Below are 21,439 nucleotides of genomic sequence, written 5' to 3' on the forward strand. Positions count from 1 at the left end.
AATATGCACCAACCTGCAGGTAAAGGGCCTAACAGCATAACGCCCTCTGTTCAGCCTGCTTAGCTACGGTTAAAAGCTGCTCACACCCCTGTTGGCATTGGCCAAGGCAAAAGCTACAAGTTGTAACAAATCCTTTCAGGTTCTAAGTCAACCCCTATTTACCACCTAGTGTATTCCTGCACTCCAGTTCTGGATAGTCTGCCTTCCCCTCTTCTCTCCAATCCCAACACCAAGGCCCATCTCAAAGACGCGAGGCCTCTCTTCTCATTCTCCTACCTCTGGAAAAAGCACACCATACAGGCTTTCTTCTTTAAATACAGAAGGTGCCAAGCAAATATATACACATTTTAAGAAAGGAAAAACTGTATTAACATTGCGATACTCAATATATACCGATAACAAAACATGAGTACAAGTCACGTGTATACATTTTTTTGCCACCCCCAGTATGTATGTATGTGTATATGTGTACACACACACACACACACACATTTTATATATTGGAGGTGCCAAAAAAATGTATACACATGACTAGCATCATCCTTTGTTATCAGTATATATTGAATATTACAATTTTTATAGTTTTTTCCTTTCTTAAAATATGTATACATTTTTGGGGCATCCTCTGTGAGAGTGTGTGTGTGTGTGTGTGTGTGTGTGTGTGTATACATGCTGCATATATTTGTAAACAAGGCCAACAACCTGACCACCAACTCCCTCCAGCCTACTGCCCTGGGTTTGCTCCTCAAAGGACTCCAACTCCACCCCATTGGGGTTACCCTGCAGCAGCGATGACAAAGGGAGCTTGTCAAAACACCATGCACCAAACAATGTGAAAATAAATTCTCCTCTAGTCTAGATAACATTTCACTTTCAAATTTAGAGCTTCAAACACCTTTAAAGCCCTTTAAGAAGCATAATTTATAATTCAACACACACCTCCACCTTGGAAGAATGGGGGCTCTCCTAAATCCTCAATCACTGTTTTTCCACAATACCTCCATTTCCTAGTCTCTTAAATTCTATGGAATTAGCTGGCACAACGTTGTTATCAGAGCAAAGCACACTAAGAACAGGTGCCTAAATGGCAAGATGAGATTTAATGGGGGAAATTAATACAAAGGCCTTCATTTAGGTTCAAAATCAAACTGCACAAGTTCAAGATAAAGATTTGCTTAGCAGATTTGGGGAATCTGTTTAACAACAGATTTAACAAGAGTCAACAGCATTTACTGTTAACTGTAGCCATGGTGATGGGGGAGACAGAGGGAGAACTGGGCACAAAATCCCACAAATGTCCAATATAATAAGTAATCAGTACGTGTTACTTGAATATCAATCTGCCATGTAAATATGAGTCAGAGATTCAAAGAATTAATTACAAAGTTTGATCTGAAAGGTAACTTAGCTGTGGAGACAATCAATCACCTGATTTTATAGCTTTTGCAACTGTCAATTTATCTTACCCATATACTAAATCAAATCATGAGGTCAGGATGTGGTAAATTTTGTTACATAAAAAACCATTTCCTAACTACAGCTCCTCCCTGCAATAAAACTGGATGCCTCCTCACAAGGTTCTGACTTCTCTGTCACTGGAGATATTTAAGCAGAGGCTTAATGACCAAGTCAGACAGAGATCATGAAGTAGGAATCTCCTGCATTAAATGAAAGGTTGGTCTCTAAAACTACAATCTTTTAAATAGTAACATTCTATTATTTTACAAGTTACATCAAATACTATGTTTTCAGTTTTTGACAAATTCAACTTACCATCTTCAAGGTACAACAATTACAGCAAAGCACCTCGTGTTTTCATTGTTTATCTATTTCCTCTATTAAACTGAGAAGTTCTTCAGCTCAGGGACGAGGTTAAAGCTTTATGCATTTCTGCATCCCTAGGCCTTGGCACACAGGAGATCCAGTATGTGTTTCTTGAATAAACATCCAAGAAATAGCTCTTTAGCATGTGGGTGGTTGTTATCACCGGGTCTTATATTAATTTTTGCTCCAAAAGACGCATTAGAGCTGTTGGTCCGGCTAGGTCCTATTTTCGGGGAAACACGGTATACACCCATTTGTACTTTCTGAATTTTGAAAGATATTAGTGTATTACAGCTATTCAAAGTTATAAAAAAATTAAAATGCCTCTTTTATGCTCCATCCCTTTTCCCTATACTGTCTTAAAACTCCAATTCAGGATATTTACCCTATGGAGTATAGTCACTTCATGTCAGTTTTAAAACTTTAAGGTTCTTTCTGGAAAGTAATTTGCCAAGATATAATAAGAGCCTTAAAAAGGTCTATATGTTTTAATCTATTAATTTCACTTCTTAGAATTTTGTCTAAGTTAACAATAGGAGATCAGAGCAAAGACATAAACACACAGACGTTCACTCCAGTATTGTATGGTCGAAAACAACCTATATGGATGGCAGTAGGGCAATGACAGAATAAATTACGACACAATCATAAGTGGAATACTATGTCGCCACAGAAGCTAATACTTTAGAAGCCTGTTTAAGGACAGGAAAATGGTCATACGATTAAGGCTGTCTGCAATGTGATTACAATTCCGTTCCTATCAAGTGATCTTGTTTTTGTTGCACTTCCATGAGGAGCGGTGGTGTTAACACACCGAGCAGACATGTGTACTCTGCCTTACCCTCACCTCTGTAAGTAAATGGAGAAACTTTTATTTCTGATGATGAGTACTAAAACAAGAACTGAATTTCTTAATTTCCCCCAATCTAAACACACGTTTACCACAGTTTATTAGATTTTACATTGACTAATGGATATTACAAGAGTAGGGTAGTTAATCTCACAGAATTCAGATACAAAAAAGCTTAAGTGTGAGTCCTATCTCTACCAGTCAGCCTCTAAGCAATCCTGAGGACGTTGCTTAACGTTTTTGAGCTTGCAAATGTATAATAGCAATCCCAGAATGTTTGAGGGTTAAATGAAATAATATTTATAAATACTTAGCATAGTGCTTGGCACATAACAAAATGCTCAAATATTCATTTATGCATTCATTCAACAAGTTTATTTAGCACCTACTATGTGCCCGTCTCTGTTCAAGAGCTGTACAGAGAATCAGAGTTAATCTTTATACAGGGCCAGGAGGCAGTACCAATACAGAATATAATGTGAACAGTGTGTGCATAAAGCAGTGAACATCCACGGTAGCTGCTTCTCTTTCTCCATTCATAGATACCCACACGGAGTTTTCTAGCAATATGACAGTTTGAACAGGGTTAGCCCAAGAACTTCACTGTAGTAGCATCAGAGGGACCTACAGGGAAGTCTATTTTTAGTTCCAACCCAAATTAACAAAGTGTTGAAACACATGCCGTGTGTACATTTGTATGTAATAACCCTAACTAAGGAAGAATCATAACTCATTAACCATAAAATGTTCATGCTCAAAGGAACCTAATAATTACCTAATCCTAACCCCTTATTTTATAGACGAAGAAACAGAAGGGCCCTAAGAGTCAAATCAACATAATTTATTCTAAAAACCAGAAAGAAAAAAAAAAAGATTGTGAAATAATCTACGGTGATCTCTCCCAAGTAAGACAAGACAAAGCCTTTCCCTCTGGGAAAGCAAGGTGGCTGTAGGAGATGTTGGGACTTGGCTGCATAGATACTAAGGTCTAGTGATGAACGCAAATGAGTGGCAGATCATTCTAGGCTAAGGGAAGGAAGGAACTGTGGTAAGAGAAGGAAGTGGTAAACCCCACCCCACCCCCGCCCCAGCTGCCTTTGAATTAAGGGCAGAGGAAGAGTTACACCTGGGCCAGCAAAGGGCAAAAGAACTACTGGAGCCACAGTTGAACAAATGAGCTGACAGCACCGAGCAGTTAGTAATTTTAGAAGCAGAGAGCAAGGTCTGAATACCTTTTACCAGAAAAGAGCAGTATCTGTTCCCTGTGTAGGAAGAAAGAATACCGTTAAGAGGACAGGATTCGAACTCTCGAGAAGTTCACAATGTAATGCAGAGAACAAACGTGCCACGGACACAGGGTGATGCAAAGTGCAGAGAGAGCACAGAAAAAGGAGACTTCTCTCAAAGATTAACGCTAAACTGAGGCGTAAAGAAGGCTAACGAAGAAAGGAAGGTCATCCTGGGGAGATGATTTACAAAGATATTGTATCAGGAATAAAAGAGTTAGACAGTTTAGGAAAATGTAAATAGATCATATACTCATCTTGATGAAACAAAAACAAAAACTGATTAAAATTCAACACCTATGGTAGATAAAACAAAAAAAGGAACTATACAAAAAGTCATTACCTTGTCTCAAACTAGCAACAAATAGAAAACAAAAATATATTATTTTCAAAGGCATCAAAAATAATCAAATACCTAGAAATAAATCTAACAAAAGACATGTAAGACCTCCAAAGAGAAAGCTTCAAAGCCTTATTTGATAGAAATTCTAAAAGATATAAAACAAAATTTATTTATTTATATATGAAGGAACATATCAGCCTCATTAGAAGATTCAATACTGTAAAGATGTCGATATTCTGCAAAGTGATCTATATATTCAAACAAATCAAAATCCTACGTGTGTGGGCCGGCCCGGTGGCTCAGGCGGTTAGAGCTCCATGCTCCTAACTCCGAAGGCTGCCGGTTCAATTCCCACATGGGCCAGTGGGCTCTCTCAACCACAAGGATGCCAGTTCAATTCCTCAAGTCCCGCAAGGGATGGTGGGCAGCGCCCCCTGCAACTAAGATTGAACATGGCACCTTGAGCTGAGCTGCTGCTGAGCTCCTGGATGGCTGTTGGTTGGGTGCATCCTCTCAACCACAAGGTTGCCGGTTCGATTCCCACAAGGGATGGTGGGCTGTGCCCCCTGCAACTAAGATTGAACACGGCACCTTGAGCTGAGCGTGCACCTTGAGCTGAGCTGCTGCTGAGCTCCCAGATGGCTCAGTTGGTTGAAGTGCGTCCTCTCAACCACAAGGTTGCCGGTTTGACTCCCGCAAGCGATGGTGGGCTGTGCCCCCTGCAACTAGCAACAGCAACTGGACCTGGAGTTGAGCTGCGCCCTCCACAACTAAGACTGAAAGGACAACAACTTGAAGCTGAACGGTACCCTCCACAACTAAGATTGAAAGGAGAACTTGAAGCTGAACAGCACCCTCCACAACTAAGATTGAAAGGACAACTACTTGACTTGGAAAAAAAAGTCCTGGAAGTACACACTGTTCCCCAATAAAGTCCTGTTCCCCTTCCCCAATAAAATCTTAAAAAAAAAAAAAATCCTACGTGGGTGTGTGTGTGTGTAACAAGCTGATTCTAAAACTTAGATGGAAAACATTCCAAGAACAGCCAAAGCAATCTTGGGAAATGGTGCTGTTGGAAGGCCTACTTTGTTAGACATCAGGACCCACCACAACAGCGTGATAATGAAGGCTGTGTGGTATTGGTAAATAGACCAGTGGGGCAGATTCCAGAAATAGACCCTCACGTAGTCCACCACTTGATTTATGATAAAGGACACTATAGGACACTGGGAAAAGGAAGGTATTACCAGTAAATAGTACTAGATCAAACTGGGCAAACACACCATTGTAAAAATGGAAAAAAAAAAAAAGGCATATAATAAAAAATCAGCTCTTGATGGACTGACTACATATCTCAATGTGAAAGGTAAAAGAAGCCTTTTAGATGAAAACATAGGACAACATCTTCAAAACTTTGGGTCCAGAAAGATTAATCAAATAGGATTCAGGAAACACTAACCTTAAAAAAAACAAAAAACAAAAAAAAACACTGAAGTTGAACTACGTTAAAATTAATTAAAAATACACCATTCTCTTTTGTCATTTTTCTATTCAGGTCTTTTCTGAGATTTGCCAAATATTTGTCTATTTTAATAATGTGTTTACATTATAACCAAGTTAGGGCTTTATGGATCAAAACCATTTTTCCTAATCTTTTTCTAAATCCTTATTTTCTTTGTATTTACTTACTTATTCCTTCTCTAGCTTGATTTGCAATCTTCTTGCTTTCAAATTTTCCTTTGGGTACTGCTTTAGCAAAACTCCCACTGATTTTCATATGTAGGGCTCTTGTCCATTTCTAAATGGCTTATAATTACAATTGTAACTTCTTTAACCTAATAATTCTTTAAGGAATTATTTAGAAGAATAGTCTTATTTTCCAAGTAGATATGGTATTTATTTTGTCTTCTTTTTCTTCTTTATTTTTTTTGGGGGGAGGCATATGTTGTTAATTTTCAACTTGGGTTTTCTTTTTAGATCTCCCTATCACCAATTTCCTGGGAAACTCCAGAGTATTTTAAAAAGATAATGTTGATGATTACAAAATTGGAATGCATTAAATCTTTACTATACTACTCAAATATTGCTTTCTTAATATATAAACAGTGACATTATCAATTTCTTCTTGTATCTTTAAGTTTCACCTTATGTATTTCAACACCATTTTATTAGTTGCATAAAGATTCATGACATATCTTGTGAGATGGTACCTGTTTAACAATAAAAAATACACCTCTTTCTTCCCTTTCATGCTTTTGTGGGTTGAATTTTATTTTGTGAGGTATTAATCTTACCATAGCTACCTTTTGGGTTTTGTCAGATATGCCTTTTTCTATTCCACTATTTTCAACTTTTGATGTCACTTTAATTGTCTCTTGAAAAAAAAAAAAAAAGTTGGATTTGCAGGACTGTGTGTATGTGCATATTAATCCAATCTAAGAATCTATCTTTTCAACAGGGGAATTCAACCCTTCAGATTTACCAAGCATTCATGAACTTGTAACTGCCATTATTTACCATTAATTTTTTAACTTAGATTTTATTTTTATCGATGTTACATATATATATACAGAGTCTAAGGTGCCAAATAGTTCTATGAGACTGTTATACTCACTTACACACACACACATACACACACACACACACACACACAGAGCAATTCCCCAACATTCAACACTTCCTATTTCTTGCTCCACAAAAGCAGTCACACTTTCTTCTCTCGAGTCTCTTGGTATTTAACTTGATGCATTTCCACCCCTTTGCAGAACAAAGAAAAAATTACTGAATTTAGCCAAAAGACGGATGATAGCTACTATTAGAAATCTCAGAGGCTTGGTGAACCACATATAGTTACACAAGCTTTAATTTTCTTGCCTTCTCTAGTCTGAAATGTTCATCTTTCTTGTCAAACAAAACGTCAAAGCAAGAAGTTCAATTCTGATTGCAGTCACCTAGAGGAACGTAGCTGAATTAAAAACCAAGCAAAGACAGAAAAACCCAACCCAAATAGAGGGGCTTTTATAATACTTTATAATATTTATATTTTGATAAAATTTTTATATTTTATAAAATTTCTAACCATTGAATTCATGGCCTCCCTTGGAGCATGAGAAAGCAAGCATCTAGTGTCGCCTGAATTCCTTTCAAAGGAACACTTACCCTTTAAGACTAAACTGTGTATATTAAAAACTGGAGCTTGGAAGGCACTGTAAACAACCTAATGAAGTTTCCAGACTTCAAAATCTAGATGTCCAGAGACTTAGCATTAGGAATATGGGTTTCGAATTGCAGCATTGATGCTAGCTAGCATTTTGGTGACGGAAGAAGGCCTCTAGTAGGAGGCTGGTTATTAAAAGGGTCTGCCAATGCTTGATGCTACTTATGTCTCAGAGAACTGAAGCTACAGCACAGAACTATGCTGCACAGAATTTTGCAGCATATGTAATATGCAGCATGGAATTATGACATCTATATACAAGTCAATAATTACTAGGCCCTAGCTATGATTTAGAAGGGCTCATAGGTGATTACACCCATTTAACTCTATGAGACTTTGTTCCCAGTTCCAGGATTTCTAAGCAAAATTAGATGCAAGCATTTAATTGCTCAGAGCAGCTATTTCCTTAGGGCACACCATCTGTGTGCTATGCACAGATAATTCTGAGTCTGGTGGTGCTTCAAGAGTACCCTCCGAGGTTTCTGCCTGACTCCTAAAACCCCATTTATTGAAACTCTTCCCTCCTTCTCCTCCCATCATAAGGCCAGTGGAGACTGGATCTGACAAAACTTAAACGACAGATGAGAGTGGAAAGGTCCTAGCTAAAAGAATATTTATGTGGCTTTCTTTTTTCTTTTTCCCTCCCTCCCTCCCTCCCTCCCTCCCTCCCTCCCTCCCTCCCTCCCTCCCTTCTTTTTTTAAGGATAAGGTGGAAGAAAACAATTGTGATCTTGGAGAGAAAGACTACCTGAGAACAGAAAGACTCAAGCTTATAAATGCATTAAATATAAGAAGGAAGACAACAAAAACAAATTTTACTATGGGAAAAGAAAAAGCAAAACAATGTAAAGAAAAAAAAAAAATACAGCATTTGCTCACAGGAAAGTGACCTACAGTGCTCACTGGTTTGTTGGCGGGTTAGGGAATTTCAGATCTGCAATGCCCAACTATCATTTGTATTTTTTTTTTTTTAAGGGAGAGAGAAAAGAAAGAAAAGGCAAAGTCAAGGCAGACCCATGGTCTCAATCCTTGAGATGTCAAGGAAAGGGCCTAGAATGTGCACTCCTGAGGGCTCTGCTCAGCCCCACCCCCCACCTCTGCTTGTATTTCCTTTAGCTGTAGCAAGTACTGCTGGTTTCTCTGTTTAGAGAGATCAATAACAAGGACACATGTGGCGCGAGAAGATACTATAGATTGTTTTCAATTTCTCCCCTCCAACATTTTATTATGAACATCTCAAATATTCAGAAAACTAACAGAACTGTGAACACCTATATACCCACAACCTAAATTCTATCACTGGTTACTACTTTTCTATATTGACTTTATCATGATTTATCCATCTTTGCATCCATCGTTAGGGGGTCTGATTCGATAGTAAAGAGATCTTCCATAAATTTAAGCGATTTAAAAAAAAAATCATTCCCCTAAAAAAGGCCTGAGTCAGAAAAGGGACAATAATGAAGTTGTAAGTGAGGAGGAAGCTGCGTTCCTGTTCAGCCATTAGCTGAATTACTATCCTGATTATCCTGAAATACGACATAACTTCGGAGCCCCCGTTTCCTCACCTGTAAAAGAAAGTCAGATGAAACGATAATCAACCTCCCCTAGTTATGGCCCTTTGTAGTCTACAAATTCTATGATTCTATGAAAAACAATTTTCTTAATAATATCATTTACTTCGTTTTATGTGCCAGGAAATACGCCACAAGTTTTATGTGCACAATCTCATTTAATCTTCACAGGTCCCTTAAAATTTTTGAGATATCTCCTCCATGAAAACTGTCAACTGTTTTTAGTAGCACTTAGCACGAAGCGACTCTCCAGCACACATTTCAGTACTCTTCACTAGCATCAATTTCACAATGCTTTGGTGGAACTAGATGAAACTAACAATCAGAAATTATCTTTCCTCATTGATAAACATGAGCAAACTCTAGCCCCTGGTTTGTAATTTTTTTTTCCCCAAATGTGGAATGAGATAAAATAGCTAAGATTACTTTAACTTGTTTATTTTGGTAAAATAATTACATATAATTATTGTTGAAAGAAATCTACAATACACAATCTTGGTGTTTTTATTTAAATCTGTTGCACATTGAATAACAAAATTAAAATGTCAGTTTTTCAACTGGAGAAAGTACTCAAATCAACAGCCATGTGCTAAACAAAGAGACTCAATTAGAGCACATTATGGTTCAATCTGGAGATGAATACATCAAGCAAAAAAAAAAACCACACACAAAAAAAACCCTCCATACATATATTGTGTTTGTGTGTTTGTATAAATAAAAAGCTAGTTACTGCTTTTCTATCTCTATGCTCCTCTCCAGGTTTAACTATTTCCTCGATGTTCAGTGCTCCCAAATATGTGTATTAGTCCTCACTTCTAGTAGAAAAAGCCATGCTTTTGTTTTTTTTCATGGGAGCTATTTGTATTTCAATGCATATTTAAAGATCTTATATTGTAAAAATGTAACAAGATGCCTGCACGAGGTGTCCTAGAACTATAAATATACACTATTATGTAAGCAGTGAGTTCACATCTAGAAAATCTAGATGGAATGAATGGTGATCCTGAAGCAAGTGAACAATAGTCGGGAGGTTTCACCCTGTTGGTTAGAGCAAGGAAACACCGGAACAAGGCCTAAAGGAGTTCAGTAACTGCAGAGTAAGAAAGGAAAGTGAATCCGCTCAAGTCACGAAGAGTGATAAACTCAAATTCTTCACTTTATTTCCCAGTGCCCTTTATACAAAGACTTCTGTAACAGATGCTGCTCAAGAGCAGGGAGAAACTTGCTTTTCCCAGTGAAATCAGCATATCTCTAACCAAAGCATGTCCTTTGGTAACATACGTGGGTATCTTTTACATAAATATTGGGGTTACTATGCAATCCACATACGCAGAACCACGCTTTCTGAGCGTGGTCTCTCCTAAGGGAATCATCATTCCCAACATCCCTCACCCACAAAGGCGGCAGCTCTTCAAACAGAAACCCTGGCTGTCTTGGGCCTGTTTGAAGAAAGGCAAATGTCTGGCTCTGTTCACCTTTGCTTGCAGGACGCAGATGTCTGCCAAATGGAGACAGGTCGAAAGCTGAGGACATGAGGAAAACGTCTTTGTTAGCCAGGTTGAACAGTTTCATGTTACTCTACTCATTATCCTCTAGCTTTTAGCAAAGCTTGATTTAAACGTTCCAGCCTTACATCAGCTGTTCCATTGGCATTAGGGTAAGACTAGTGTGTTCATACTTGGATCAGAGCCTTAGAGTGGAGAAGAAAAATGGAGCAGCAGTACTAAATTGCACCCTCGATACATGGTAAAGAGGAAGCCTGAGAAAACAAGACAGGGCTGCCAGGTCCAGGAAGCTCTAAGCACTTGGACATTCTCCCTGCATTGCAATCTTCACGTTTGGGGCTCCATATTAGTAAGGAAGGTGCAGCCGCCTCCGGAATTCTCAGTGACAGGCAATGAGATCTATGCAAACTACCAAGTTCCCTTATTGCCCTCAGTGCTAGAAAACTCAGCGGGTTAAATATTGCGCTCAACTACTAAAGCTTTCCTCAGCTAAAATTTATAATCTTTCTCTCTTTCCCCCTTTTACTTACTGGTTCTCATCTTTCTGGTCATTATTCTTCGTCTTCCTGCACATATTTTTATTTCAAGCTCCCTAAACCCTTTTCTGAAAAATGGCCAGGGCACACAAGCCAATCAATAAATAAATTTCTCCCATATAATAAGGAAAAGTTACAAAATAGTGCTCTTCTCAAAGCCATGAATGCTAAAGAAGTTGAGAGCCTGTGTGCTGGCTAAAAACAGTGAGCAAGGAAGCTTGGATTACACCTACAAGTACAGAATTCTAGAGCAGAAACAGAACTTGCAGTTAATCAATTCCAATCTCTCACCTAACACAAGAAATTCCTTCTACAACTTCTGACAGAAGGTCATCCAACCTCTGCCTGAATACTTCCAGTGACAGGGAACACAGTACGTTACAATGTTCCATTTTATGAGGGTTCCCATTGATAGAAAGTCTTTCCTTATACCCAGTGAAATCTGCCTCTCAGTGTGCCAATTAATCACAGTTCTTCATTATATAGACATGTATTTCTCTTCCAAAAGACGTTCCTTCACTTATTTAAAGATGTAATAATTCCCATTTACTGACTACCTGCTGGTATCAGTCTATGTGCTAGGTACTTTGTAGCCTCTGTGATCCAGTATCTTCATAACTATCACTAAGCTAGGTGTCATCCTCTTTTGAAAAGTGAGTCCCAAACAGACACACGGGTTAGATTCTAATTCCAGACAAATATGTGTGGTTCTTATATCTACTCCCATAAACAAAGATTGTATTCAACTTCTGGCAACCAAATCACATGATTTGAATGCCTTCAAAATAGGAAGGAAAACAAACAAGTCAGATCAATCCAAAGAGAAAAATAAAGATGGTCTAGAGGTACAACTGCACCAGTGTTTGGTTGGTGGAGAAGAATGACAGCATGAAAAGCATGTAACGAGATAGGCATCAGGGAGCTCGAGGACACAGTAAAGGTGACACCTATAAAATCCCACCTGTGACCTGAAGCCAGAGGTGTAATGCAGGCCCCACATAGGAAACCTCCTCTCTTCTCCTTCCGTCTAAAACCAGAGCACATTCCCCACAGGTCAATCATCTCACTGCGGAGAAAAGCAGCACAGCCTTTTCTGTGCTGAAGGTTAACTTCAGTACAACCAGAACACGAAGAATTCTGCACATCTACTTCTACGGCATTGGGGGCTGGGGAGGGGGGTGGCGGTGGGCGGGGCACAAAGCATGGACCCCAAAACACAGGAGAGAAGAATATCCCAGTGAACTGAGCAAGATTCCAGATCTAAGCTAGGAGTCCAGGGTCAGAATAAAAACAACTCCATTGACGGTGGCAGGGCACCTGAATCCAAAAGAAAGAGGATGAGATGGAAGGCGAATGCCAGCAATCATTTCTTAGCCTGACCTCTCCCATTTCCAGTAACGCTCAAGTCTTATACCTTTGCTGCCTACTGAACGAGTCCACGTGGCCATCCTAGCACCTCAAACTCAACATGCTCAAACTGGAGTTCACTTCCCTCTTTCTCTCACCCAGTTCCCTACCAGTTAAAGGCATTATCCAGAGCTAAACACCGGGAGGCATCCTTTTTTTATTTCATAGAGTCCTTAATTTTTGTACTCCACTTTTTACAGCTAAAAACTACTGCTATGCAACACATATTTACTGAGTGCCTAGGATGCACCAGGTACTTTCTAGGCATTTGAAACACACTGGTGAACAAAACGAAAATATCCATATTCAAGAAGCTTATCTTCTAGTAGGAAAGACACAATAAATATAGTAAATAGGTAAATAAATACAGAATTTCAGAAAGTAGCATTACAAAAAAGGAAAAGCAGAGTAAAATAACGGCAATTTTTAAAAGGGTGATCAGGGTAAAGCTCATTGAGAAAACGGTGACATTTGAGCAAAGATGTGTTAGAGGTGAGGGAGGCGGCCATGCAGATATGTGGGGGAACAGCACTCAGGCAAGGACCCTACGATGGGCTCCTCTGTCTTTCCTGAAACGCCATGGAGCCATCCTTCCACTCCATTCCCAATGCCATCACACCAACTCCACGATCTCCTAGGCAGCCACCCCGCTCTATTTCCTCTTGGTACAGTTAACATTCCTTTTCCACGTTAAAACCATCCCCCTGATTTTCAAGGCCCATAATCCTCTGAAGCCACCCTTTATATCCTGAATTTCTGTTCCTCTCCCAAAAATTCTTGAAACTGAGCATGCTCCTTCTTCACACACATCCTCCTCTCCTGCCTGGGAGTGCTTTCCCTCCCCCCGGCATCCATACCTAACCCATTCCGTAAGGCCCGGAGAGCAAGTCCTACCACCTCTATGGTCCCTGCGGTTGCTATTATTGAATCGCTAGTGATACTTTCCCAGCATCATATTGCTTGAAAGCAGGTCTGCCTCTGTTTCTATACTTCCCACGTGTTGATCACTACTAAATATTTGTTGACTAAGATTAAATATGAACTATTTCTTCTACAAGCTGAAGTTCTTTACCAACTTAAAAACACTTTTATCAGCTTTGATAAACTACTGAAAGAGATAAAATTAAATAATGGTTTTATTATACTAATAAAAATGCACGGGGGCTGGGATAAGAGAAAATGCTAATGATGGACAGTGACAGCTTTTTTCTTTTCTGTAATTCAAATTTTCAGTTATTTTTCAGGTCTGTGCTTAAGTTACTCTGAGAAGCAAAGAGTTTGCTGTGAATCTATATAAATAAATACAAATAATGAATGATCAACTATCATTAGACTCAATGGAGAGATTCAAATTACCAACCAATATAATGTCAAAGAAAGACTGCAAGTATCTGAGTAACTTGCAGTTGCAAAGAAGCAAACTGTAATTAAGACAAGCTGAAGCAAATTCTCATGCGTTAAAAAACCATTTTCTTGATGAGGTAGCCATAACAAGCTATTTACTGTATATGAAAGCAGCATGATGTACAGAAAAGAGTACAACCACTGGAATGTTCAAATGCAGGCTCTACCATTAACACCATGACCTCAGTTTCCTGGTCTGTAAAATGGAAACAGAAGCCCTGCTATTTAGAAACTTTCACAACACAATCTATGTTCCAATCCGAGCAAAATCCTGTCAACGCTGGCAGATGGAGTCGATGGTAATGCAGAATCATGTGTCTCAGGTGACTGGAAGACTGTTAGTCTCTAGTACATACCTGTTCTATGTGAAGCAGTGTCTTCCTTTTATAAATATATTTATAATTAAAAGATGAAAGAAAAAATATTAACATTTTTGGATAATGTAAGAGCTAAAAGAATCCTGGGTTAGAACCAATGTCATCAAAAATCTCCAGTTCTCTTCTGAGCACTGGTCACCTCGGCCTGGAGACAAACGGACTTAAAAAGAGCCTCGTGGATGTGAACTGGTACATTAGTAAGAAGCTTTTGGACTATTATACAGCTACTATCCAGGGTCGGGTATGAGAATTACATGAGCCAAGGCAGGCAGAATGCCTGGCATATTCTTCAAATATATTCCTTTCAGATTGATAAAATGGTGCAAGGACTACTGAACCTTCAAGAAACACCAAACCAACTGTGTGTCTACTCTGCAAATCATATTTTTTTTTAAGTTAGAAACCATTCTTTATAATGTGTAATGCTCTCACATTGCCCAAATGAGGGAACAGCTTTACAAAAATGCCAGACCTGATGTATAAAACTGGACCCATAAAACCAATCAGACTTACCCCAGCAGTGTTTGAGAAAAGTGTTTATTTAAAGCAAAAAACCTACAGGTCAACCAACTGTAAGTTCTTATCAAAAAGAGGTAGCCATAAGAAACCTATCTGCACTATCTGGGCCAAAACTGTACTGGATTTAAGTCAGAGTAGCAGCAAATCTTAATGTTTAGGGAAACTGCTTGGATTTGATATTGAGAAAATTCAGTTAAGAAAGGCACTAAATACTATCCTGAGTATTGGAGTTAGGCTGGGTCAAGACAGATCATTAATTTTGAGAAGATTCCAGAAGTTTTCTTGAGCTAGTTCTGTGGGTCAAAGCATGAAAATCCCTGAGAAACATGCCAGCATCTGCCCTCAGTTCCAGAAGCAGGAAGCAAAGATGTCACCAATCACATGATGCCAAACCACAGTCCATCTGTTCTGAGAACTTGCATTATGTAAGCCATGACCAAGAAACAACAGCAAAAGGCATTCGGTTTGTCAACATGTGCCGGGGGTTCTGTGGTTTGAAGAGACATGTTCTCTCTCACATCAAAAAGGCCATCCATAGGATAATGGCATTTTCAAAACCCACTTCATTGGACATGAACATATCTGATGCAACACAACGGCTCCACAAGAATGGTGTAGAGTTCAGATAACTGTTTCAGCTAGGCCTAGAAGAATCTTTCAAAAAAGGCCCTCCCCACAGGAACAAGATTTATCTCCCTCTTGATTATTTTGATCATGTCAGTTCCTGATTTAATTTTAATAACGAAGCAGATCACCTAAAATTCTAAACCTAACCATGTATCATAAGGCCTTTCAATTACACCCCATTTCCATTAAATTCAAAATTGTTTCACCATCTTCCAAACTACAGTAAGCCTAGTTTACTCAATCAATAAGCTCGAAATGAGGTCCTTTTATCGGCAATATAAAAAAGATACTTACTTTCTCTTGAGGACTTTATATAACCTGTAATCATCTACCTCTCCTCCCCACTTACAGAAGTCATTTTCCGTAAGTTCTGTAACATTCAAGACAACTTCACTTAGGTAAGTCACTCCATTAACCCTGTTCCTCTCCCACTCCAAATCCTTCATATTTGAATGGGGCACGAGATTTGGGGGGGGGGGGGGGGGGGAGAAAATCAAAGTTCCTGTCTCAGTTCTGCCTAACTCTGAGAAATCCACCTAACTCTCTGTCATGTTTTCCCATCTGTAAACCGAAGTGACTTATGACATTCACCATTAGAATGCCTAGTCTGGTGGGCAGTCCATAATATAATTCTCCCTCACTTATCCCACTTACATTACCTTTCTGATTTGTCTCCAGTCACATATTACACTTTTTATAACTGCAAAACACACACACACACACAGTGGTTAATACATCCAAACCACAGTATAGAATAAGGAATTAACTCTAAAGAGTAACTTGCAAGCCAGTCAATACAAGCTTTGGTTCCTGCCCTGCAGTAGGCCCGGGGGCAGTTGGGGGACACAGCTTACAATGAGAGAGCTTAATACTCATAAAATTCCCCTCTGCCCATTTGAATTCTAGCCACCTTTCAAAGTCAGTTGAAGTCCTAAAGTGTCCAGGAAGCCTCCCCAATCACTTCAGCCTATGTTAATCATTTCCCTCTTTGAATACTGATACTTCTCTGCAGGGGTGATATTAAAAAAATATTTAACTAGCACACAATGGCACCCACCAATCAGAAAGGATGTCTGACCAATAAAAACACACGTGGCCCAGTGGGAATTGCTGGTTGAACATCATTCCTCCCTATTACTGCCAGTGCCAAGTAGCAACTTCAAACTCCAACACAACTGTCTCATTTTATCTTCAAGATCTAGTAAATTAGAAAAGGTAAGTATCACTCCCATTTTCTGCATAACTATTGTGTTTCCCCAAAAATAAGACCGAGCCGGACCATCAGCTCTAATGTGTCTTTTGGAACAAAAATTAATATAAGACCCAGTATTATATCATATTATATAAGACCCGGTATTACATGTTATATCATATTATATTATACCCAGTATTATATTACACCTGGTATTATATTGTTAGACCCAGTCTTATATTACAGTAAAATAAGACTGGATCTTATATTAATTTTTGCTCCAAAACACGCATTAGAGCTGATGGTCCGGCTAGGTCTTATTTTCGGGGAAACATGGCAGAGTTGAAGTTGGGACTAATAACCACATGTAATACCCTCCTGCTTCTTTCACATCATACAACTTGTCCTGAATATACACACAGAATTATTCATTAATATTGCATAAACTGTACTTACATATAACAATATAAATACTAAATGAATGCCAGTCAAGTGGCATTTAGTCAACAAGCATTCAAGTGGAACTGAATATAAAACGCAATGCTAGGTTCTGAGAGCAAAGCGGAAACAAACAGCATGACCCTGGTCCTCTGAGTACCTGTACCATGTTCAAGAGCATAGTCAAATAACAGTGCAGAAGACAGCAGACATAGACAACACAAACAGGAAGTGTTATGCATACAGTTCAGGGAAATACAGAGTTCAGGAAGTCAAGATTGAGAACTTCTTTCCTCAGACTCCCAAAAGGGGCAAAATTAAGTATATGGTGAAAAGGTTGAAAAGTCAGGAGTCAGTGGGAAAACAGAAATCGCTGGAATTGAGGGTTTGCAATAGTGAGAAGTGTTGGATACTCAGAGATGACCTTAATCATAAGCTTCAAGTGGTGCTCTCGGTGCTGAATACAAATGGGAAATCTTTTAAACCCTTTATAGGGATGGCTGAGGAAGATTAGCTTGGCAGTAGCCTATAGAAAAGCCCAGAAGAGAGAAACACTGGAAAGCAACTAGATTTGAGGGCTAATACAGGCAAGATTAAACTGGTAGATGCACACAAAGAAAGGAAGAGACACTCAAGAGGCATTAATATAAAGAAGAGTTGGATTTTAGACATGTTTTCAAAGAAAGAAGTTATGAAATGGCAGAAAGGAAGCAAACGGCATTCTCACATGGCATATACATGTAGACACAGTGGTACTAAACTGTGTACTAGAGCAAGGAACCAATTTCCCCAGAGAAACCTATGTTGGAGAGAGCAGAAGCTAGGCAGAGAATACAAAACTGATACCCAGACAATAAGGAACTGTGAGCTCTTAAAAAGGAAGCCAAATTATAAATTTAAAAAAGCACTCAGCTTCTTGGAAATGTTATGAAAGGATGGAGTGAGACATCAACATAACCACCCAGGGCAGGCAGACCAGCTGAGGTAGTCTAGACTTAAGAGAATTAGCACTGGAATCAGCTTTGTATCGTATGCATGCAAGCCTGTGGAGTCCGGTAGTCTGTAAGCAACTCCAGGGCACGGACTGAGAGATGTTCTGTACATCAATTATTCCAGTACTGTTATTTGAATCCGTGAAAACTTTGTGCTAGGTGGAAAAGAATGAACTGTTATTCAAGTTAATGGTGGTGTGGAAATGTAACTTATGCTTGAGACGTAACAGTATTGATTCTCCTACCTGTCGGCACGTTTATCTTGCCAATGTCAAAAATCCATTGTTTCCTCCAAGGTAGACCCAATGTGAAGGGAGTCCAGGAAAGTACTAGGAGTCAAAAGGCTAATCTGATTTTCAAATTGTGAGGGCAAAATCGAAAAGTGAATAATGAAGATCAATTGCTCATCAGAGGACTGAAAATGGAAAGGAATGCTGTTTGCTTCCTTTCTGCCAGACAGTTAGGTGTATATATTAAGGTGTATAGGTTTTGAAAACACTGAACCCTGGGTGCAAATCATAACTCCACAGCTCTCAAGTAACTGAGTACAAAACCTCTCCACACCTCAGTTTCCTCATCTACAAAATAGGGCAAATGCCACTAGCCCTCAGGGCTCAGTTGTGGGGATTAGATAACAGTACTTTGGTGTACTTTATGCATCTACATCATAGTAAGCTCTTAGCAGACATCAGCTATTAGTAATAAGTGGTACCCTCAGTCTTGAATTTTTGTTTTTTGAAACACTGGGTATTCAATTTCAGAAGCAGAAATGTACTTTCACTGTATTTTAGACGCTACCACTAAGGCTCTATGGTTTAGTTTCTAGTGTTTTATTTTAGATGCTAACAAAGTTTTTGACTCCACAGGGTAAGTGATGACCACGTACGCCATCCTGATTTTACATTTCGGAAAACGGAGCAAATACTCCCTAGAAAACTGGCTACACAGACAACTGATTCAAACTACTAGCTGTCACTCAATAAAAGGAACATCACCAGCAATGTTCCTTCGAGGAAATAAAAGCGTTTGATCAATTCCCATAACCATTCCCATTCAAACATTCCAAACGTCGCAGAGTGTGCAAAAGTTCAAGTTTCTACTACGAAAACAATCTGCAGCCTTCTGGTAACTGGATTCACTTCAACACTTCCCAGACGCACGAAAGAAACATTCCGCTCATCTTCGTGCCTCCTGCTCCTCACACAAAGCTTTGCAGTTCCTCTTCCAAAGCCACCGCTGGTTGGAGAAGCAGTCCCTCTCGGCGGGGTCCACCTTGCTGACCCTGGGGTCTTAATCACACGTCGCCCCTCCCACTGCTCCGGGAAGCCTTGGAGGCTCAGAGCTCACACCCAGCGCGGGAAGCCTCCTCCGACCCCAACCCCGCCTCGGGCCCTGGGAGCCTCGCACAACAACCCGCTTGGGGTGGGGTGCCAGGGACAACGCCACACAGCTCCCTAGAGGGGGAGGCAGGGAGCCGCCCCAAGTCGGCCAGTCCCGGCCACCCTCATGCCCCTGGGCCCGCGCCCATTCCCTCCCCAGAGGGCAGCCCCCGACCTCGGGCCGACGCCACCTCCCCAGGGGAGCAGAAACCAGGGCCAGACACCGGCTGCGGGTCACGTCCACCCACGCTCGGACACACGCCCCCTCCCCGCCTTCCCTCCCCGCCCGCAGCTCGCGTGGCAGCAGGCCGGCCAGGAAAGCCCGGCCCCGGCCCGGGCGCCGCCACCTGCGCCCCCGGCCCCGCGCCATGTTTGAGAAAGAGAAGGAGCGAGCCAGAGGCCAGGCCCGGCCCGCGCGCCCCGCAATCACCCACCACCCCCGCCGCGCGGCTGCTCACCCGTCGCTCCCGGGACCAGCGTCGCCGCCGCCGCCGCCAGCACGAGGAAGAACAGCCGGGGACGCGGAGCAGCGGCCGCCGCCTCCATGGTCCCGCCGCCACTGCCTGTGGCCCGGCCCGGCCCGGCCGCCGCCTCGCCTTAGCAAGCCTCGCCTCGCCCCACCTCCCCCGCCGCGGCAGCGGCCTCGCTTCGGCCCTTTGTAACTGCTCCGGGGCCGCGCATCCATTGGCTGCCGGGCTCCCGCCGGCCCCGCCTCCCGGCTGTCGGCGAGCAGCTGAGCGGGACCCAGTCTGGAGCCCCGCCCGCGGGCCCGCTGGGCAGCCAATCCAGAGCCGCGGGCGCCCGCTCATTGGCCACGCCCTCAGACTCCCCCGGGGCCGGGCCGCCGGACCCCTACCGGAGCCAGAGTCGCTCGGCGCTCGCTGGAGACTAAGTGGGGGCAGGGTCCAAACTGGCCGGAGCCCTGCTGATTCTCCAGTCCAGGAGGGCCTGGGCTTGAGCGATGGGCGTGTCTGAGTGTGAGTCGCTTTTGGGAAAGGCTGTGGCCACTCGACGATCCTTTCTTCTAGCCTCCCTAGGCACCTAAGATCTGATATTGACCCCCAACCCCACCCTGACCCCCATTCACCGCTCTGTACCACCAATCCCCAACGAATTCACCCAGATCCGCTGTAAGGTCAGGCAGACTTCGACTTCCCCTCCCCAGATCCATGCCTCAACTTGAAACATCCCCCGCCAACCTCTGTCCTCAGAGACCTTTACAGGCGCCTCTGACTCCAGTTTCCTCCCGCTGTCAGCGTCTACCCCCAACCTAGGCAACGCGCCCCCCTCCCCCAAATTCCAGGCCCAGAAAGTCCCCAAATCCTGGCCTCAGATCCCAGCCTCAGACTTCAGATCCTGAACTCAGACACTCCTCTGAATAGCCGCCCGCCTCCCTCCGGAACTCACAGCAGACCCAGAACGGGATTCCAAACTACCCTCCTTCCCTCTCACCCCTTCCGGATCCAGGTGGGAAAGGGAAGGTCCCCAACTCCAACCCCCGCCCCCAAATAGGAGGATTCCCCTTCTTAGCACGCAGCACTCCCGGGGCGGAGGGAGAGCAGTCATTTCTTTGAGCTGCCTCCGACACGCCTGCACAATAATTCTGAGGTGTCACTAGAAACCCAAATAAACTCAACTACGTTTTCATTACGAATTTCTAATTTGCTGTGAGACGCTCCACCCACCTTCCCTCTGGGACGCCCAAATGAGCTGCAGATTTGTAATTCTTCCTGTCAGACTAGTCCTCTCTTCAGACACAAACAGGAGGCTGTTACATAGAACAGAGAACCTTTTCCCACAGAACCTTTTAAGGAGAAAACTGTCTTTTCTGTGTGGTTCGAACTTGGAATTAAATAAACGTGGTAGCTGGAATCAGAACCAGCCTCTAGTACTGGTTTGTAAATCATTTTCACCTGCCTGTAAAGACATCCCTCCTGAGCTAAGGAGGGGCAGGGTGGTAGAGTTAGAG

At 41.6% G+C, this 21,439-nt stretch overlaps 1 protein-coding gene across 2 annotated transcripts in view; it reads right to left on the minus strand.

Moving 5' to 3' along the window:
• Positions 1 to 20,120, minus strand: part of TGFBR1 (transforming growth factor beta receptor 1) — a 49,556-nt gene extending 29,436 nt beyond the window's left edge. For both annotated transcript variants that reach the window (XM_019729217.3, XM_019729216.3), the window contains exon 1: positions 19,929 to 20,120. In XM_019729217.3, the coding sequence (XP_019584776.1) occupies positions 19,929 to 20,016 (88 nt within the window). In that variant the 5' untranslated portion in view covers positions 20,017 to 20,120. The remainder of the gene's footprint in view (positions 1 to 19,928) is intronic.
• Positions 20,121 to 21,439: the final 1,319 nt, after the last annotated feature.

The sequence above is a fragment of the Rhinolophus sinicus genome, chromosome 16 (genome assembly GCF_057876585.1).
Source record: "Rhinolophus sinicus isolate RSI-liver-muscle chromosome 16, RSI-T2T, whole genome shotgun sequence".
In the NCBI taxonomy this organism is placed as follows: Eukaryota; Metazoa; Chordata; class Mammalia; order Chiroptera; family Rhinolophidae; genus Rhinolophus; species Rhinolophus sinicus.